The sequence below is a fragment of the Bidens hawaiensis genome, unplaced genomic scaffold (assembly GCF_021521415.1).
Source record: "Bidens hawaiensis isolate Kalapana, Puna unplaced genomic scaffold, B.hawaiensis_p1.1 tig00018244_1, whole genome shotgun sequence".
Classification (NCBI taxonomy): Eukaryota; Viridiplantae; Streptophyta; class Magnoliopsida; order Asterales; family Asteraceae; genus Bidens; species Bidens hawaiensis.
In genome coordinates this window covers 356,028-377,349 of record NW_027492761.1, presented here as the reverse complement: position 1 = coordinate 377,349, position 21,322 = coordinate 356,028, and the positions used below count along the sequence as shown (strand labels likewise).

The window sequence follows — 21,322 nt, the reverse complement described above, 5'->3', positions numbered from 1 at the left end:
GCGATAAACTGAATACATATACATAGAGAGATGCTCGATACAAAACCAAACAAAATCAAAGAGCTGCATAAACACTTATAAATATTGCTTAAGCATGATATATCGGTACACAGGTATTATTATCTTAGTGTCAAATACTAGCTTGAACACTCTCTTTCACATGTACCCGAGACCCACCAAACATAGGTATTAGCGGATATAACCCTCAATAAAGATTACAAAAAACGGTAAATGTGCCTAAAAATGACTCAATAGTTATACTAAAGGAACATAAACCATACAATACATCAAAATGGCAACATTTAGCTACAAGTTACTTCTACTGCAAGTTTCTTCGTTACGTCAGGGCAAATTTCCGTCTTGAAATTATCTTTGCTTAATTCCACTATGCACTCGTTCTTATTCAAGCATAGCTGCACATAGAACAATAAACATGACACTGCAATACGGGTGGAAACACATAAACCCTGAAAGTGATTGATTACCTTTTCAAGAATAGAGGTGGAATTAGGATCATGGCAATCTCCAACCGCATATGATTGGCAAGTTCCGGTAGGAGTTCCATAGCTAGCAAACTTGAAAGATGAAATTTGCGTGTTCATTGGGCATTTCAACTCCAAACTTGCTTTGCTTTTTTGCATATTGTTGGTAACAAAAGAGGGGTGATCATCGGCTACATGAGCACAAAGAGTGGGTAGTTTCCGTCTTGAGAACCTAATTTGAGTTGGGTCTCCACCTTTTTCTTCAAACATCACCAAAACGTTACCCGATGGCTTGAACCAAGATCTTGGAACATGGTACCTAGGATGACAATGTCAATAGAACCAAATAAATAATAATAGCCATTGAGTAAAGGTGGCGATTTCAGTTTTCAGTTTTTAACAAGGGTTGATTTAGGTTATGTTATATTTCTAACATGCCAAAATAAAAGAAGGATACAAATGTAATGAGTCGAACGCTCAGAAATCACTACAATATATTTTTAATGCATACAACTAACAACCTATTATGAGGTTCTAGTCAAGAAGCTGAATTTAATAGTAATCATATTTAGCACGCGCAATATTATAAATTTTGTTTTGATAAAGATAGACTAAGTTTTCTTGGTCAAGTATCTGTTTGACCCAAAACCATTTAAACGCATTATTTATTATGCTCATTTTCGCACCTTAATCATTCAGAGACATCCATTTTTTTACCATTTCTTACCTATTTTGACCCAAACCCATTTGGACCCGTAACCTATAATGCCCATTTTGACACCTTTATCATTAGACATATTTTTATCATATCTTACCCATTTTGACCCAACTCATTTTGACTTGTTACTATAAATCTAAAATGCTCATTTTGACACCTCTTGTCATTTACATGTCTTTTTATCATTTCAAAACAAATGAGATTTTTGACTTTTGGGGTCAAACGAACAAAATCAGCACATCAAGACTGACATGAATACTTTCAATTGCACAATCTTGATGCATTTTTACGCGACTGACTGATTTAACTTCTTTGGAATAAAGGTATTTTTTTTGGCTATATTATTGCCTATAACTATCAGTTTTTTTCTTGTATTTATGGGACAAAGGAGAGGCTGCTAGTTACCATCTTTGTGAGGCTTCTCCGCACCCTTTATTGCATTTGTCGGGGTTAAACTTGCCTCTATAATCACACGCTTTAACACACTTATCGCTTGGAGCCTTTCGGGGCCAATATCTTCCAATTTGCTCTCCATTTAGCCATGCCAACCCCTTTCCCATGTGAACCATGTCAAGTCCAATGGGTTCATCGCCAGGTGGCGCATCCACAATGGCCTACAAGATTCAATAATAGTAAAACATACCAAGAAAATAGTCCAAAATAATTGAAACTAACAGAACCTAAGCATTTGTTGCATACCTTGTACCATGTCAATGGCTGATTTTTAGGAGGCCCAGAAACCTTGGTCCAACTCACATGTTTTGAAGCATCCGCATCGTATAGACTTAGATGCTCCCCTTCTAAACCCATCTGCAAAAAACCAGAAAGAAGAAAGTCAAACCTAATATTTGACCAAATTGACTATCAAAAGTCAAAGGTTTACACAAAGAGTGAACCTTGTAGGTCCATGTGGTGTTAGATAAGTCAACGGTTCCATTCTTTAAACCTATAAGTTTCAAACTCGTTAAACCAGCTCCAACCCATTCGTAAAATGATCCTGCATTCTATTAAGCGAGCGGTGTAAACATTAATAAGACACATAAAAATGAAAATATTTAAAAGAATAAAAAAAGTAACTTACTTGGAGGCCCACAGTCATGCTCAAAATAGCAATGTCGTTCTTCCCCGCCTTTAAAGAAACCGGGCCTTTAAACTTGAAGGGTGAAACGGTCCCATTTCCCGATGCACTAGCTAAAAAGATATTACTTGAGGGTATAAGTTACAATCGCATGAGTGGAAAAACTTAAACAAAAAAAAAGTCAAACTTCTTGAAAAACATGTTTGACTTTCGACCTTGAAGTATGCCATTGACAAAGGCATGGAGGGCATGCCCCTTTGACTCAATGAGGAGAGTTGGTTTGTTTCCTTTCTTTAAAAACTCTTCATTCTCATCAACAAATAATCTGCAAGAAACATGTAATAACCTCCATTAATATAGACTTGTACAGGTCAAAGTTCTTTTAAAACATTTAACTTAAAGTTGAAGACTTATTAAGTGCTTTCAAAATAAATATAAAGTATCTTCATATACACACAAACAAACCTAGTTGTAAGCCAAAGGTAATCGGTAGTATCTTTTGTGGTATTGATGTGATCCACAAAACCGTTGACAGTAAAGTCAGCTTCTCCCCAAATTCCGGCTTTCTCAACAAATATTTCCCAATTAGATGCTTTCAAGTCTTTGTTTGGTGATGCCATTGAAGGCTGCAATAGCTCTGGTACCATTTCAACGGTAGAAGTTTGAGATCTAACCTGCTTAAAAACATGTATAATGTCATTTTTGACTTTTAAGGTAAAAAAGAAAAAAATAAAACTACTTTTGAATCCTAAACTTTGAGCACAACTGGTGTTCTTTTTCTAGTAACTCTATATCATTAGTTGTAGTACTGATAATCTATTCAAAACTTAAAATGCATAGCTCTTGAAGTCAATTTCTAAGTGCATAACCCTTCTTTATATATTAGCAGGTTTGACTATCAAAAGTAAAACATGAAAAAGAAGTTACCTTGGCGGTATTGAAGACAACATTTTTACAGTCAGGAAGGATGCTGACTGACCATGCTGGCAGTGTATATGAAACATTCCTAAACTGCACCGTTTTCTCATTTTTATCATCTAAGTTAGCAATAAACGCAGCACATGATGTTCCTGATTGATCTTCATAGACATCTGCCTAAAGTTTGGAAAAAAAAGAGTAAAAAAATCACAGTTTAACAGTTAGTTAAATTATTAAAAGGCCAATGCAACACTTTATGGAACAAGGTCAATAGCATGAATAAGTTGCCATAGTAACAAAGGGCAAACATGTAATTTCGCTTGAAAAGACGAACCTCTTGTTTAGGACCAAGATTAACTAAGGTTGGATTGTTGTTCAACAATGCATGTTCACACATCTTTATAGCTTGATGAAGCTCCTTGAGGTGTCCCCATTTTGGAAACCTTGGTAACCCTACACCCCATTTCAAGAAACCAGTTAAAAGATTATTCAAGAAGTCAAATTAGCTTACTTTTTGTTTCAAAACTATTATGCATGCATTATATTGTTTAAAGAAATATTTATACCTCAATGGAGGAGGATAAGACACTTTATAATTAGAAAACAAATTGTGTCACATATGCACAATATATGTTAGTTTGACATTCAAAGTTAAAACTTAAAAGTCAAAGGAAAATACAAAAGAGTTTCATAAGCTAAGTAGCTAACCATATTCATCAATCGGTGCATCATAATCATAACTAGTAGTGATAAACGGCCCACCAGACGTACGTCCAAAGTTCGTCCCACCATGATACTAAACTCAACAAGAAAAAAAATGTTGAATTCAAACACACAAGGAAATTATGCAGTGTACTAATATTAACAATTGCATTAATGAACTAATAACTCATCAAAACAATACCATATAATAATTATGTACACTTCCTCCTTTTTGAAAAAATCGAGCAACAGCATACGCAACATCCTCAGGGGGGCGATGAGGATCTCTGCCACCAAATGTTTTGAACCTATGCCACCATAACAAAGATACATAGGGGTTTAAGGCCAAAAGTATAGAATTAAATTAATTTATTTGTAGATTGTTAAGAAAAACTAGAGTTAAATTACTTACCACCCGGGCCAATTTTCGGTCCAGATTTTGGGCATGGTTGGATAGTTCGGCTTGAAATCATCACAGTAAAATGAATTGCAAGTATTAATCTGTACAGAATACATAATGGTCAGTTGGGCTACAAGTATTATTGAGTTATATGCAGTTATGCATAAGGCTCATGGGACCCTTACCACTGGATCGGGAGCATCCCATTGCTGGCACATTATCCACGGTACACCTGTATTTTGGGAAAGAGCCATTTTAGCTGCCCATTGAGTGTATGATTTGCCACCTTCGCCATATGCAGCTTCATAGTATCCATACTCATTTTCCACCTACAATAAGTCAAACAAAAAAATTGACTTTCATAATAAGAAAGGATTGTGTAGTCGTGTCATCATGCGGTGTTAAAGAGTTTGATCAGTACTTGCCTGTGCTAAAATAATGGGACCTCCTTGCGATGCAAAAAACTTATCTTTCTTCATCATATTCACAATTAGAGTTGTGAAGTTTTGCATGTAATGCTGCATTTTGCACCAATAACACACATTCATATTTTGTTCTTTAGTTGTAAGGAAAAATGGTCATTTATAAAAAAAAAGTAACAGAAAAAGTTACACCAATTAGTGGAAAGGACGAAAAGTGTGACAATATATGAACTTTGTACTTATTGAAGTTAAGGGTAAAATGGCCATTTTTAAAAACACTAACAGAAAAAGTTAACCCAGTTAGTGGAAAAGACAAAAAGTTAACAATATATGAACTTTAGAGATTTTTATACTTGTTGAAGTTCAGGGCAAAATTGTCTTTTGAAAAAAAACTAACAGTAACAGTTAACCCTAGTTAGTGGAAAGGACAAAATGCGTGACAACAAATACGAACTTTAAGGACGTTTTTTGTGCCTAAAGAAGTTAACATCGGTTAGTGGAAAGGACGAAAAGTGTGACAACATATGAACTTTAAGGACATTTTTGTACTTAATAAATTTAAGAGCGAAGTGGACATTTTTTTTAAAAAATTAACAGAAAAGGTTAACACCAGTTACTGGAAAGGATGAAAATTGTGAGTTTGTGACAATATATGGAATTTAGTACATTTTTTGCACTTATAGAAGTTAAGGGCAAAATGGACATTTTCAGAATAATAACAAAAAAAGGTTATCCCCGGTTAATGGTAAGGTGAAAAGTGTGACAACATATGAACTTTAGGGACCTTTTTGTTTGGCAAAATGGTCATTTTTTAAAATAATTTACAAAAAAGGTAACACCAGTTAGTGGAAACGACAAAAAGTGTGACAACATATGAACTTTAGGACATTTTACGTACTTATTGAAGTTAAAGGACACGAACTGCAAGTTACCTTAACTTACCCAATATATTATTCGATTAAAGCTGGTTATAGTTAGGTGTTTTTATATAATCTCAATAATCACATCTCTAATGAAATTTAGAAGAAGACATTAACCAATTTCACACCTTGAACGGTTCGTTGTCAGTTCTGAAGACGGTCCCAGGCACATAATGTAACCAAACAGGTATACCACTGAATATTATACAATAAGTCATTAAGAATTTAATACAAAAACTCGATATTGAATTAAATTAAGAAACAATACCCGAAGTTCCATTCTGCAGCAACGAACGGGCCGATCCGAAGAATCAAAAGCATACCTGCATCTTGAACTATCTTCACAAATTTGGGTAAATCATACCTTCCACCAAAGTAGTACTAATAAAACCACATCAGGAAAACACATAAGTCAACATTAAGAGTTAAGACAGTTGAAACTGGAAATTGTAATTTTTTAAGAAAAGTCTAGGTGAGCTCATTTTGTAAAAAGACTGAAATGCCACTCACATTTCCTGGTGACGGTTCATGTCCGTTCCAAAATACATATGTTTCGATGACGTCTACGCCTCCTTCTTTTGAGGTTTTTACCAATCCGGGCCACATCTATTAATAACAGAAAGTTGTATAGTTAAGTAAAGCTTCTTCATTTCATGGAAAATCTTAATCTTTCTGAAGAATGTGATTTAAAAAAAAAAGCAGATTTAATGAAGAAACCATGAAAAAATTGATCTTTATGAATTATCTGATTCCACAAAGCACATAATTTTAAGTAAAAATGTTAACTTTCCATATGATAACATAAAGAATAAAGAAAATCAATATAAAGCAAGACACTAAATATCTATCTAGCCCATAATTACTAGTCAAATGGCATACATTATCCATAAAACCCCTAAATTTTATAAAATCAACAAATGTAACAACTTTAGCTAAAAATTAGGGTTAGTAATATGTCCACTCTGTCAACACAAGTAAAAACATTACATGTCAATAACTAAATATATCAAGTTATCAACTAACTACATCACATCCCATTTTGTTCACACTATAGCATCATTATCAATTCCCAAATTAAAAAACCTAATCCATATTACCAAAACAGATCAAATTCCTTTATAATCTGACTCATGAATAAACACATAAATGATAAATATAGCACCTTTAGGATAATAATATTTCAAGAAACTCCCAAATCAGTAAAAATAAAAACCCCACAAAACCAAGAAACCCAAATCACATCTCATTAAATTTCAAGACTTTTGATGAAAATGAGTTAAATTTATGAACTTACAGCAGGAACACTACGAGGGTAGTGAATAGCAGCAGAAATAAGCAGCTTTCTTTGGCCATCAATGATGAGTGAGCGGCTATCATAAGTCACATTGTTAGCTGCTTCTGCAAATGGCGAAATGTACAGGCATACAAAGCACAAGAGAAGAAGCAGAGTAGAAGCAGATGAAGAAAGCTTCATCCTTTGAGTACAATCTTGCTGAAAGGGGGAAGCTTTATAATATTTTATTATTAAATCAAAAGATCTGATACAATTATTTAAGTTTGCACATGTAAAGGGTCTAATTTTGTCAAATGATTTTCTTGATTGGTGAGATAAAATAATAAGAAGAAGAAGAATTAAAAAGAAAACAAAAGGTGGATGGGTGCCACGTATGTTGATCTGAGAAGATGAAGTAGTGGGCCCCGGCAGCAAGGACCAACCGGCAGCTATATTTATGAAGATATTTGTATTATTTGTATTCTCTCATATTCCCAAGAAGGGAAGAAGGTAAGATACAGAAAGATTGGTCACTTAAACAGCTCATGTGGTCTGAGATTGGATTCATGACGGTGGTCGTCAGAGATTTTGTTGATTTTTGTAATAATAATAAAATATAAAGATAATTATAAAAAATTGAAATGACTAAAATGCTGGTGATTCTGGATCGTGAATATGAAAGAACCTAAGTTGACAAGTCGATCAAGTTTTAGTTTTCTCATTGTAATCTTACTAATATATTAAAGCAATATGATTCTTTTCATATGTCCTTATTCTAGCCTATCCACATAGGATTCCATGCAATCATATTTCCATATCAATAATTTCCACACATTCACAATTATTTTTAATCCACTAAATTAAAATCAGCATTCCAATTTAATTCAATTAATTCTACAATTAAATTAATTTATTCAAATTAATGCAGTTAACTCCATGATTAAGTCTATTTATTCCAATTAATTATCACCTTATCAATGATTTAATTTACTCTTTCCTCCAGTGAATGGTGATCAAACCGAATGTTCTTTAGTTTTATTTATTTATTTATTAAGAAATGACATGAAAAATGCTATAAAAATATAGATATCCCCGAAAATTATTTATAAAAAACACTCTAAAAGAAAAAAGAAAAAAAACATTTTTTAGAACAATTAGGAACATTTAAAAAAATTTAAATAAAGCTGTTTACAAAAAGATTTTCAGAAACTTAATGTGATACAGTTTAAAGCTGGTATGTATTTGTAAACTTAGTTTTCAATTAATATTACAAAATATTTTACTAATATGTGTTTTTTATTTTTTTCAGGTCTAATGGTTTATTTATGCTATATTATTTCTAATTTATTGCATTGTTTATTTATAAAGTATTTTCTTTTTATGTTATAGACATAGTTTAATATCTTTTGTAACATCTGAGGGTAAAAAACTTATGTCAAATATTTGTGTTGACTGAATGTGTAGTTTATATTTTATATTGTTTGTTGATATGTTTTTCACATGTGTGTAACACGGGTTATTATCCTAGTATGATTAATATGATAATATCTTGGTCACAAAGTTAGTGTTAGATTATAAATATTGGGCTTGGTTAAAGACTTTAGATGCGTGATCAATACAAAATTATTGTAACGAGGTTTTGAGTTAGTTTTCTCCTGCAATAATAAAGTGTTTGATCGATCTTGTGCCTTGATAAAATGCCTTATTATGTTACCTTAATCTTAATGATACAAAGAAAACTGATCGCGAAGATAAACGATGACCGGTCTGGATGATTTTGTGGTTTTAAATCGCCGTGAGCATTCCTAATAATGAGTGAGTTATCCAAATGGTATTTAATTGCTATCACACCCTAATGGTCCTCTTCCATGCTCGCTCTTTCCAACGCATAGATCACTTTTATTGTGGGTAAAAGTCCAAAGATCATGACAAACATAATCCTCATAAGGATCCTCGCAGTGCATCATGATCACGACAGATGACAGTACACACTCAACAGCTATCGATATTTATTGATATTATCCTTTCACCATTGACTTGGTCATGCAGGCAATGACTAGTTACTAACTCCTAGATGAAGACTCGGTCAACCATTAAATATAAGAGATGTTGGAGGCCATTACAATTGTCACACCCCGACCAAAGGCCGCGAAACATGCCGAGGTGTACCGATTGTCCATAAGCACATGACACTAATTAAAGTGACAGTATTTAATAAACTCATTTCATTTTACAACATCGCAAATGTTACATAACAATTATCCATAAAATAACCATAAACAAGATATCACAAAATATGGCAAATTTGATATTGTTCATTTTTACTAATATCCTAAGGTCTTTGATGTCGTTTTCTTCACAATCATAAATCAACCAAGATGCAAACATGTAACATTTCAGAAAATAAAGTTTGTCAACACAAAGGTTGGTGAGCAATTCATAAGTTTAATCATATTGGTATATAATAAAAATAGCCACAAAACTTGCATACGAAACGATAAATAAAAGTGGTAATTTGGATAAATAAATATCGCTAAACACATTAGCGACACCTAGGGGATGCCAAATAGTCTAGGATTTTATAGTTATCGTTAATTACATTACGTTAACGACACCTTGCTATAAGGGGATGCCAGATAGTCTAGGATTTTATAGTTCCACCAACCAAAAGCGATAAACACATAGGCATATAAGCATAGAACACCAAATCGAGCAATTATTTAGGTAAAGTATACAACTACGTTTGTGGTTTAAGATTCAAATATAAAGCATTTTGTTGAATAAGTATGAAATGTCACCCCCAAAATAAAAGACGGAAAATGGGGTATGAAGTACTCACCTTCAAGTAGTAAACTTGAAAGATGATAATTTGGAGATTTGTCGGAACGACGAGTTTAACGCATAATGCCTAAAAAGAAAAGAAGTCTTGAATTTAGAAAGGTAGTCTTGAAGGTCTTTAAACAAAATAAATGTTGAGAAATGTAAATAATTAAAGTTTAAGGTTTAAAATGTAACTATTTAAGGATTTATAATAATAACCCTTTAAAAATATAAGTTTGCTCGAAACCGGGTTAAAGTATCTAACCTTAATATTTACTCAACCTATGTTAAGTAATAAGGTGGGTAAAATGCAAGAATGCAAATCTCTTTGGAATGAAGATACTAAAACGGTTTTTTTTATCGAGTGTTCGGGTTGTCGGTTCGGGTCTTGATAATTGGTCAAACCCAAAGTCAACTTTCCAAAATATTGAATGTTATGAGATAACTCAATAAAATTTAATAAGACTTAACCAAGTATGTAGTTCCATTGTTTTAGAACTAACAAATCACGTTAAGCGAGTGTTCGGTTTTGTCGGTCCAAACTTTGTTTTGAGATCAAGTTGGATCCAACATTTCCAGGTACTTAAGAAAATATTTAAAAATCAATTTGTAACTATTTTTAAAGAAATATACAAGTCTTGATGGCTAAAAAAAACACACACACTTGTGTGTCTTAAGCGAGTAAGAATCGGTTTGGTTCGGTTTCCATCTCACAACAAGTTCATAGATGGTTTCCACATGTCCAAACACTAAAGAACTTGTATAATAATGTACAAATAAAATACTTTAAGTTTTACAACCAAAAGTTAACAATAAAGTCTTTAAACAAAAGTTTGGTTTTCGGTTCGGATCGTGTTTCGGGTTAAGACCGAGGTAAGATTCTATAAACCCATAACCATAGAATTTGTAAAAATGATTTTAGAAACTTAGATCTAACACTAAGTATGTTTAAACAATTATTTAACAAAACTAGTAACAAAGTTCGGTATACGGTTTAGAGCTATTTACGGTTAAACCGAAGCATAGACTTTAAAAACCCATAACCATAGAACTTGTAAACATGACCAACAAACTAAAATAAGCAAGATTAATATGTATGAACAAGTTATATAGATGTATATATATCAAGGACACGAAGTCCTCAATGAAGCCTTGCCTTATGGGGTCCGAAACCTCATCGACCGGAATCGGAGAAGTAACTACCAAAGGTAAACAAGGGGTGTATATTATATATATGTTGCACAACCATTAACAAGTATTAATAAGGCTACATAAACTAATTAAGATGAAAGACTAAAACCTTCAAGAACACTTAAGAAGATAACCTTGAATCTTTGACGTTTGAGAGATGTTTTTTTTTGAGTTGTAGCAAGGGAAAATGAAGAGGAAATGTGGTGTATATATAGGGTAATGTTGGTGGTCAAATATGGATGTGAGACACAAGAGTTTTCATGCAAAATGGATCAAGAAAAAAACACAAAACAAAAAAAAATAAATAAATAAATAAATAATAAATAAATAAATAAAAATAAAAATAAAAATAGGATGTTTTCAAGACCCAACAAGTGTGAAACAATATTATAACATAAATCCATCATTTTGATTATAACATAAGCTTCGGTTTACAAATCGGGTCGGTTACATAATAAACAAATACAAAAACGAATACAAACAAGACCCGAAATTGACGAATGTCACAACGATCGGTTTATGATGAGGATTTGCAATCCTAACGATTCCAGGATGCTCGCCACAACAATCAATGCATATTATTACTAGCTTTACTATAAATAGAAGAAGCTTGATCACATAAAACACGAATAACACACTAATAGCAGCGTCATAGCAACTTCCAACCTTGTAATCACCGGTTTTAATTAATATAATTGAGGTAACGAGATAGTTTTCCCCTCCCGATGTTTTAGCCGAAGATCCTCTAAAGATCAAGGACTTTTCCTCACTATAATGTTGTGTCACTTGCAACATTTACTTATTATCCCGTTTACAACATCAAGCATCATACCTCATAATCAAAGTTTAGTTACTTGATTATTCTTGTGTAATTTTTGACCAAAACAACTTTATGCTCTTATGTGTAGGGGTTGTTGGTCGGTTTGGTTTCAGTTTATTTGATTTGAAGTTTATTTCGGTCGAAAATATTTACCAAAAGGGTAAATATCTTGCGTTCTTCTTTTCTCATTGGTGCTTATCCTGCGTTCTTCCCTCCTTATTTCTTTTTTCCTGTTTAAGTGTGTTCATTTCTCGTACATGTTTAATGAGGCGAAAATAGGTGTGGTCAAACTTTGTCGAGGACTATGTTCCATAGAACTATCATAGTTGCAAAATGGTTATGCAAAATGGTAACTAGTCAACGCAAAGATTAAGTGAAAATTTGTAGAAAAATGACCACAAATGGTTGTTGTATCACTATTTGCAGCCTCATGATTTGTTTTATATTTGTTGTACTCACGATTTCAAAATTGTTTTTAACCTGAAAACCAAAAATAAAAATTAGATACACAACTTCTATAAAAATTCATTTGAAATCATTTCAAAAGAAAAGGATAAATAAAACAAAATAGTTAATTTTTTTTATTGTAAACGAGAGAAACAAAAATATTTTAAATAAGCATATAGACATAGGGATGCATAATAAAATGTGAAGAATTTTAGAAAAAGAAATAAATTTGAAAAAAAGATGATTTTTAGTTAAATTTCAGGGTTGGATGTGGAATGAGATGTGCATCTTCTAAGAGCATTCTTAATTCATCCCCCATCCTGTTATATTTAATTTTAAAGTTACTATATTTTTCTATTTTGTTTAATTAAATAGTATTTTTTGTATATTTATCATTCCATTTTCTCTTTTCCTCACTTACAACCACTTTCAACAAATATTAAAAAGTAAATTGTGGCAAAACAAAGTTTCCATAAATTTACAAAAAATCACTACACTTTTCTCTCTTTTACTCACAATCCTGTCCTATAATTTGTAAAATTTCCTCACAAATTTTTAAAGAATAGGTTAGAAATGTCCTAAGTCATATGATCACCAAAATCGAGATACATGCCATGATCACCAAAATCCATGTTAAGAAGAAATTAATTTTAAGAAAATTATATATATGTCAAATATTATAAGTTTATTAGTATTTATAATAAAATAAATGAACATTAATACAAATCAAAAGGATACGTATTCAAATGCTAAAGTATTTCGACATTTAATGTTCATTTCTTTAATATCATAGACATAACAATCATTTAATTATTGTCTTCCGAGGCATCTTCGTAAAAAACAATGAAAATCACATAAAAACAACGAAAATGGGTGAAAACAACGAAAATCTGCCCCTTTGACCTAGTAGTACCAATCTAACCGACTAGAACAAGTAGGCCCGAGTATATTCGAGTCTCATTTTTTTGTCTGCTTGAAGAAAATTAGTTTAGTTACATCCTAGTATTGAGTAGGCTCCGAGTACTTGATCGCCTAGGTCGAGTTTTACAACAATGGATATTCTACAATTGAAGATGAAGATTGCAAGACGCTGAAGCTGGGGAAGTTTCACTTTGTTTTTTGAATGCTTATCTTTTATCATGTAGTTTTTCATATTTTATCGGTAATGAAATACAAATTTCTTATTATTAAATAAATGCATATTTATTATGTGTCTTTTATCATGCACCAATCAGCCGGTGTCCCGATGATTGAATGCTATGTGTCTTATGTCCAAGGCTTGATGCAAAACTACTATCGAGCCGGGGGTCTCACCGAAAGCAGTCTCTCTATCCTTATAGGGTAGAGGTAAGGCTGTCTACATCTTACCCTCCTCAGACCCTACCATAGCATTGCTATTGGTGGGATATACTGAGTACGACGATGATGATGAAAAAAAATTCTTTATATTTTTAAAAAACTATTGGGATTCAACAAGTGCGCTGTGACAGATATTCTGCATCATGAACTCGAGCTATATTGTTTCAGTTCTTTACAGTATCGGCATTCACTATAGCAAACAAAAAAAAAACCCCAAAAGATAAAGCTGTAATATGATCAAAATGATATCCACATGTGTGCGGTTCTTTTTTTCTAATTATTTAACTAGATAAATTTTAAATGATGTTTTTCTTTTATGATATAACTAAGATTCTATTGTTATTTAAGTTGTAACTAATTTTACAAATCTTTGGAAATTATCCATGAAAATTCAAAAAACAAATTCGTGGGCCTGTTAAATACTTCATTTGGGCTAAGGAGGGAGGTGGACTGAGTGAGAGGTATGAGGGCACCAGCCCAAAAAAAACAATTTCGACACCCTGCCAACCCCACCTTGTTGTATAAATCGTTTAACAAAACCAATCATTTATTTTTTCTTCTTAAAAAAAAAGTCACTTTGAAGCAGTCAACTGTGAAGGAGTGCTTCTCGAAAGAATTTAGAAGATCCGGTCTAAGTCATCCTGGCAAATTTGTTTAACTTTTCACATTTCATGGTATTTGAAATTGGTTGATTAATAATTCGTCTACATTGTAATATTCAATTAACTAGTAAAACTAATATTTTCTTGTAGTCATGCTATATGCTAGTTAAGGTTAAATTAATGTTGTTTTGACAAAGTCATCGTAGTATGGACAACTGGTCATGGGTTTCCTTTTATAGTTCCTTTATTTTACACGTCATAGACACGTTCTTATGTTAAGTTGTATTTGGATGTAACCTCAGCCTATGGTCGACAACAGTACATATAATAAAATGTGTTGAAAATCCTTGTGGCTTGTAACTCGTTTGATAAAACGAGCCGATCTCGAACCAAGGTAAGCCCGCTTGCTTGACTTGTTTAAATTAAGCTCAAATTTTATTAATTTTTTAATGGCAAGCAAAATAAAAATTTAAAAACTTAGCTAGAGGCTTATTTATAAAATTAAATCCCATTTTGAGTTTGATTAAATAAGGTCTATTGAATGATTTAAATCCAATAGTCCAATACCCATTAACATATAACAACAATAATAATAAAAAAACGGCACTTACCTTGATTGAATCGCTGCAACTTTTCTCGTCGGAACCAAAAGGTCGCTCGCTGTCGTTTGCTACACTGTACTTGCCAACCGATATTAGCTGGTCCTATAGGATTTGTTGATAATCCACATATATAGATGAGATTTGGTGTTTTCAAGTATCTTTTAAGACTTTAGCAGGACGAATTCTCGTTTCGACACTTGCATTTCTAGCTTTATATTAGAATCATAAAATCGAATAAGCAAGAGCCCCAATTAACCTTTTCCTATCTTTTGGAAGTGGATTAAACCTTGTAAAATTGCAGTAATTATAAGAATAATACGTTACTATCATACTATGGATATACTAACAATCGATTGAACAATCTAACTAAAATATTAAAGCAATACATGTTTTACACTTGTCCTTTAAATATGTCATCCACATGGGATGCCAATTAATCAATTTTCACTTATATATATTCCACCTAATTAACTAATTTTTTAATTACCACTCCTTCAATTTAATACATTTTTATGTTAAATCATATGACAATTAATGCATTCATTAATATTTAATATTTATTAATTATCTCAAATAAACCAATTATGACTTTTTTAGAATTATATTATTAACAATTTATAATTATCTCAAGTTAGTTATTGCCTAAGAAATAATAACTGGTTTCTACATTTTGATCAATTTGCTGGATTTTTTACATAGGCGTTACGAGTTTACGGGTCAAAAATGTATAATATAATATTAAAGCAAGATGATTTTTCCACATGACATCATTCTAGGGCTTCTACATAAGATGTCATGTAAATGTCATGTGAACAGCTTCCTATTTTATCATCTCTTCTTCTAAACACAATATGTGACACGAACCCTTTTAGTTATGTTATAACCCGTGACTCAGTTTTTTATTATTTTTTTAACCACCTGTGTATCACATGGACTCTATACTAGTATACAATAAAACAAATGACAACAAGATTTAGAAGTTACCATAATAAATAATTTAGACATGTAGAATTTTCTTGGTTATGGAAGTCATGTTAATATTGACGATTTCTTAAATATCAATAGACTGAGTTATAACTACAACTTTTTTTTAGTATTATACAAAATTATAACCTTGTGTAACCATCTTGGAAATTTCAACCCCACCCTTTTCAATAAATTTAATATTAAATGAAAAAGAAGTTTAAGAATATTTGTATAAATAGAGCTGCTAAATCCTATAAACGTATCTCAGCATTTTGAACATATAGACTTCACAATGGCATCAAAACTCTCTTTTCCATTTTTATGCATTTTCTTTTTCTCTCTCTTTGCTATACCCGTCTTTTCTCATTTACATCCGAATGGGTTACTTGATAATAACACGAGCCAATCGCCTTTCGAGTTTCTAAAAAACATGCAAGGGTGTCATAAAGGTGACAAAGTAAAAGGCATTCATGACCTTAAATTCTACCTTAGTCATTTTGGATATCTAAACTATCAAAGCAATCCTAATGTCACAAATCCTAAAGAAGACAATTTTGACGACGAGCTTGAAGAGGCCATCAAATCGTACCAAGTCTTTTATCATCTCAATGCCACTGGAACGCTTGATGCTCCAACAGTGTCTAAGATGGTCAAGCCTCGTTGTGGATTTCCTGATAAGGAAACTCATCAACATAGTGACAAAACTTTGCATACAGTCTCACACTATCAATTCTTTTCAGGCAGACCAAAATGGCCTAAAGATAAAAGGCATCTAACGTTTGCTTTTGGATCACGTTTCCCTACCCGATTCATGCCCCATGTTGTACGGGCTTTTAGCAAATGGGCTACTGCTTCTCAATATTTCACATTTTCACGAGCTATAACGTATCAAAGTGCTGACATAAAGATTAGTTTTGCACGTGGATCTCACGGAGATGGGTCTCCGTTTGACGGACGTGGGGGAGTATTGGCTCACGCCTTTGCCCCTACAGATGGAAGGTTCCACTATGATGCGGATGAAAGTTGGGTGATTGGAGCGGTCCCAAATGCTTATGATATTGAGACTTTAGCTTTACACGAAATAGGACACCTACTTGGACTTGCTCACAGCGAAGTTGAAAATGCAATAATGTGGCCTACCTTTACATCAGGAGTAACAAAAGGATTGAATTTCGACGACGTCCAAGGGATTAGGGCTCTATATGGCAATTAGCTTGCTCTAAAACTGTTAAATTAAAAGATAATTTTTTGCTTTCATGTGTTCGTTTAAAAGGGGAATAAAGAATGCTGATTATTTCGAAGTCTATGTTTCCCTTCATTATAACAATATAGTAAAAAAAAAAAAACACCATAAATATGACAATGAAAATATATTTAGTCAGTAAACTTAGTGAAAGAAGAATATAAAATAAAAATCAATATTGTACGCCCATTTCATTTTATGTTCACTATGTTTTGGCCCTTAATTTTAAGTCATTATATTTTGGCCCATTTAATTCACTATATTTTGCTTCTAGTTTGTTTTCATTAGAACATCAAAACCATTGTAAGAAAAGGTGTGTTAGTAACTCAAAACAAGTTTATTTCCTACGCTTATATTACAGACAATTATAACCCAAAACAATTTTCATTAGCTACCATTCTCATTCACGACTCACGCTTATTATATAAACATATTACAAAACTATAGCTCAAACAAGTGTAGTATATGTAAAAAACTAGAAACTATATAGTGCCGTAGTCTCGTAGGCCAAAAATATTTGAACTGAAACTGAGGAGTTCATCAAACCTAAGGAACACAAACCATAATTAAGTCAAAGAATTTATAATCTTAATAGCTATTGTTCTAGCGGCATATGTATGTAACCTCGAGGATACAACTTACGTATGAGATAAATGAATAAAGCGGGCGTTCCACTAGTCGTGTGAAATTTTACTATAGAAAAGTGAAAAAGTCTTAATTATAAGATAGATATTACATTTTTCTTAAACGGTATATAACTAAGATTAAATAAAAGTCTTTTCATATAAAACTAATGATTAGAATTACACGGTTGCTGATGCTAGACTGTCGCCATCTAGTAAAAAACTATTAAATCAGTGTCCTAATCACCTTAAACTAGTTAGGGTAAGTAGGGTGTCGAACCACGAGGAGTATGTGGTCAGTGTGCAGTGAAATCGATTCCTAACATTATGAAGTGAATTTTATCAAAGTGCTGATCACACTAGCAAATGAATTTGAGTTTTATAATAATCAAACAAGTAATCAAGTATTCAATCAATCAGACAAAGCAAATCACACCCGGGAATCCAAGTAAGCAACCTAACAGCAAACTCATGCACTTAACTATTAAACTATCTTGTGTCAACTATAGACTGACTAACTGGTCAAACCTTAGGCATCCACGCTCGCTAACATACGGCACCGGTTATCAAACGGTCTCTGCCAGTGTGACTCAGCTAAGGGCAAACATATGCTTTCTTGAAATTAACAGGTTAAGACAATCCTACGAGCAATTATTATAGCAATCGACAACCTAATCGTTCAGATCGAAATAAACCTAAACCAACTGATTATACGAACATACTAAACATCAATATTCATAGATTAACATCAAAACAATTACAATTAGTTGTTCTAGTACATGAGAAATAAACTGAAAGATTACAAACTATACATCCGGGTATGACTCGAAGGATCTAGCCGCGTCTCGGCATCTCTCGGGCTTCGGTTATGATGGATAAGATCATGTACGGGGCCTTGAGATGATTGGGATTAATGGTTCTCCTCCTTGCTGCTATAAAAATCATCTGGATAGTGAATAATGGCGTCTAGGGTCGTCAAAACGAAATATAAAATCAAACCCTAACTTTCACGCTTCTGGGGACCATCGCGTAGCGCGATGGTCTCCTGTCCTGGTCCATCGCGCTACACGATGGACCAAAAGTCAACGCCAATCAATAATTACAGGGCATCGCGTAGCACGATGCCCCACCTTCAACACCCATCGCGCTACGTGATGGGTCACTTCACTCAGCAAGTCCATATTAGTGTCTCGATTGGCATGCTGGACATCCCGGGTCTTCATTCCGTGCTCGTACAGGTCCAAATTAAGCGCGTTAAGTACCTGTGACCTGAAACACAATAAACACGTATGAAGTACCAAAGTTCCTAAACTAAACGATTAAAACGAGTATGTTAACACGTCAATATATGTACAATTAAACCGAACATCACATCCCAAACTTTTATTTTGCTTGCCCTCAAGCAAAACTCTAAAGTAGAAATCAACCGTCATCATAGGTCAACTAATTATCACCATTAATACTAGTAAGGTTTAAGGTCATACCCAGTTTCCTAATACTAGTAAGGTTTAAGGTCATACCCAGTTTCCCAGACTGACACTTTCTAGATTGATAACCCACAAATAAAGTTAATGCTACAATAAAACCCTAGAATCGCCCCGACAAGTGTACTTTGTTTCCGGTTAGGGCATACATGTTCACACCCTAATATGAGTTACAACTTAATACGCTTGCAGGTCAGTCTTATATCCACCCATTAACCACCGGTTGCATAAAGACTCTGACTAAGGTTTTGCTGAGGCTTAGGTTTGGGTGTGGATTAGGCTTATTTAGTGACTCAGGTGGATGAAACCCAGTTAAACAAACCAATATACAGACTCACGAATACAAACGAACTAATTACACAATCAACTGCTGTTTACATACTCAACTGCTTAAAACAACTGAAATACTAAACTGATAACTTCTTTTTGTCTTTTTGCTGATTTTTCATTTTTTTTAAACATCAATAACTGATATTTACAACTTTGAACTTTACAACTTTACAACTCGTCTGACAAATACAACTCGAAATATATACAACTCGATAACGAACTGGATTTCATCACACGGGTAAAAATAAAATAATGGCCAAGGCTGAAATGGTATGTAATGTTCAGTTTAGCAAATGAAAAAGGAATATGGTCCAAACAGGCTCCTAGGGGATAATGTCGGGTAATGAATTTATTTAGTGAGGAAATATGTACGGAACGGGTTTTCTAAAGTCCTAATCTCCATATAGGTGGTGGTATTAAGATCTCGAAAAGCATGTGACAAACAAGTTCTAATTCTGTAAAACATACCAGTTTCCCGCAATCAATAACAAGACATGTTTTATATCTATTATATAATATGTGTATTAAGTATAGGGGCTAATCTCACAATATGTTTGGAAATAAAGGCTGCCGATATGAAACATGTATACCCGTCCCCTTGACTCGTTATCCCCGCCTAAACGATTCCATTTTCAACTTCTCATTTTAAAAACATTTGTTGGGAAAACTATCGAGAAGCTGAAAAACCAACCATGACCAAAAACCTATAACTTGGTATTAATAGCAATAAGTGACGGTTAATAACTTAAGTTTCTGAATACTCTTCGAGGTACTATTGGGCTAAAAATTTTCAATTTTCCCTCAACCCCACACTTGAGGTTGACATTGTCCTCAATGTTAAAATAATAAAACAAGTAATAATCATTTGGGGTACAGGATTGAACTGACAGTTTAACTACTTAAAAACTCAGGGTACAAATGTGATGGGCTTAAACAAAATATACAATTACATTTCTAAAGAAAAACTAAAAAAATATAAAAAATAACAAAATAGTTTATGAAACCGAAATCACCTAATAATAATGACAATGCAATGCTAAACTCAGCCCACAACTCTCAACGTACTCGTGACACACGTCTCCACTACTGACCAATACCGACTAACCATATCTGCACAAATCTCGAGACATGTATAAGCAACCACTCACAAGTATAACGATTTAGGTCTTTCGAGAGTTAAAAACATTATCGAGCCGAGTTATTCAGTTTCATAAAAATTTTTGTTAACCAATTAAAAATAAAAAAAACCTAACTCACTTTCGTAGGAATCACGATTGCATTTAGCGTATGCAACAAGCTCTTTAAACCCCCCGGTAGCCCGTGTGGACGAGTGAGGTCTCGTGAGGGTTTATAGTGAACACACCCACAAAGTTCTAAAAGCAACACAAACAAATATACAAATATATACAAATATACAGATTAAATACAACAGACAAACATCACAAGATATATATACAACTGTTACCCAACCGGTTACCCATACATGTTTTCCCAATATATAATATAATATAATACAGCCCAGTTGAAAAAAACAAAATAAATGGAAAAACAACCCAAAACGGTAACCAGTGTCTGCTGCCATCTACTCACCTCCCGCGGGGTCACGCTGATAAGCTGCCTGACCCGAGCCAGATGCCTCCGCCTGATCTCCAGCACTCTGATGTAGCTGTAAGGATGCTGGGATCGGTACCTGCAGATGAGTAAACAAAATGCGAAAATACTTGTCCTGGCGGGCCATGTGTGCCCGCATCTCCATCTGCTGCTGATGTATGCTCTCGAGTGTGATTGGCTGCTGCGGCTGCTGCGTCTGCTGTGGCTGGCGGAGAGGATGCTGCTGCTGTGGTCTCATGATGCGGGGGACATAGACGGGCTGTTTGTGAGTTGTAATGCCCATCTGAAGCGCGACAGCCGTGTCTGTCCCC

General features: G+C 33.5%; 3 protein-coding genes across 3 annotated transcripts; 1 reads left to right on the top strand and 2 right to left on the bottom strand.

Moving 5' to 3' along the window:
* Nucleotides 1-114: 114 nt before the first annotated feature.
* LOC143555672 (beta-galactosidase 3-like) lies at nt 115-4,644 on the bottom strand. The gene is made up of 14 exons (XM_077045186.1): nt 4,484-4,644; nt 4,311-4,399; nt 4,101-4,206; nt 3,905-3,992; nt 3,531-3,649; nt 3,206-3,373; nt 2,744-2,952; nt 2,494-2,603; nt 2,282-2,391; nt 2,097-2,204; nt 1,900-2,010; nt 1,606-1,814; nt 486-801; nt 115-413 (listed from the first exon to the last, which is right to left on the bottom strand). The coding sequence occupies exons 1-14, from the start codon at nt 4,550-4,552 to the stop codon at nt 303-305; spliced, it is 1,923 nt and encodes a 640-aa protein (XP_076901301.1). The 5' UTR covers nt 4,553-4,644; the 3' UTR covers nt 115-302.
* Nucleotides 4,617-7,114, bottom strand: LOC143555681 (beta-galactosidase 10-like). Its single transcript, XM_077045193.1, has 6 exons — nt 6,935-7,114; nt 6,151-6,246; nt 5,909-6,021; nt 5,769-5,835; nt 4,720-4,816; nt 4,617-4,627 (listed from the first exon to the last, which is right to left on the bottom strand). Exons 1-6 carry the CDS (start codon nt 7,112-7,114, stop codon nt 4,617-4,619), a joined length of 564 nt encoding a protein of 187 aa, XP_076901308.1.
* An 8,897-nt stretch (nt 7,115-16,011) lies between these two features.
* On the top strand, nt 16,012-17,011 carry LOC143555663 (metalloendoproteinase 2-MMP-like). The gene has a single exon (XM_077045181.1). It carries the CDS (start codon nt 16,013-16,015, stop codon nt 16,931-16,933), a length of 921 nt encoding a protein of 306 aa, XP_076901296.1. The 5' UTR covers nt 16,012; the 3' UTR covers nt 16,934-17,011.
* Nucleotides 17,012-21,322: the final 4,311 nt, after the last annotated feature.

Coding starts and splice junctions, on each gene's coding strand:
- LOC143555672 (XM_077045186.1), bottom strand. CDS start 4,552: ATGGCTCTTTCCCAAAATACAGGTGTACCGTGGATAATGTGCCAGCAA. Junction 3,650..3,904: donor TGCACCGATTGATGAATATG/GTTAGCTACTTA, acceptor AATGGGGTGTAG/GGTTACCAAGGTTTCCAAAA. Junction 2,392..2,493: donor TGTCAATGGCATACTTCAAG/GTCGAAAGTCAA, acceptor ATATCTTTTTAG/CTAGTGCATCGGGAAATGGG.
- LOC143555681 (XM_077045193.1), bottom strand. CDS start 7,114: ATGAAGCTTTCTTCATCTGCTTCTACTCTGCTTCTTCTCTTGTGCTTT. Junction 6,247..6,934: donor ACCCTCGTAGTGTTCCTGCT/GTAAGTTCATAA, acceptor TGTTATTAATAG/ATGTGGCCCGGATTGGTAAA. Junction 6,022..6,150: donor ATGAACCGTCACCAGGAAAT/GTGAGTGGCATT, acceptor TGGTTTTATTAG/TACTACTTTGGTGGAAGGTA.
- LOC143555663 (XM_077045181.1), top strand. CDS start 16,013: ATGGCATCAAAACTCTCTTTTCCATTTTTATGCATTTTCTTTTTCTCT.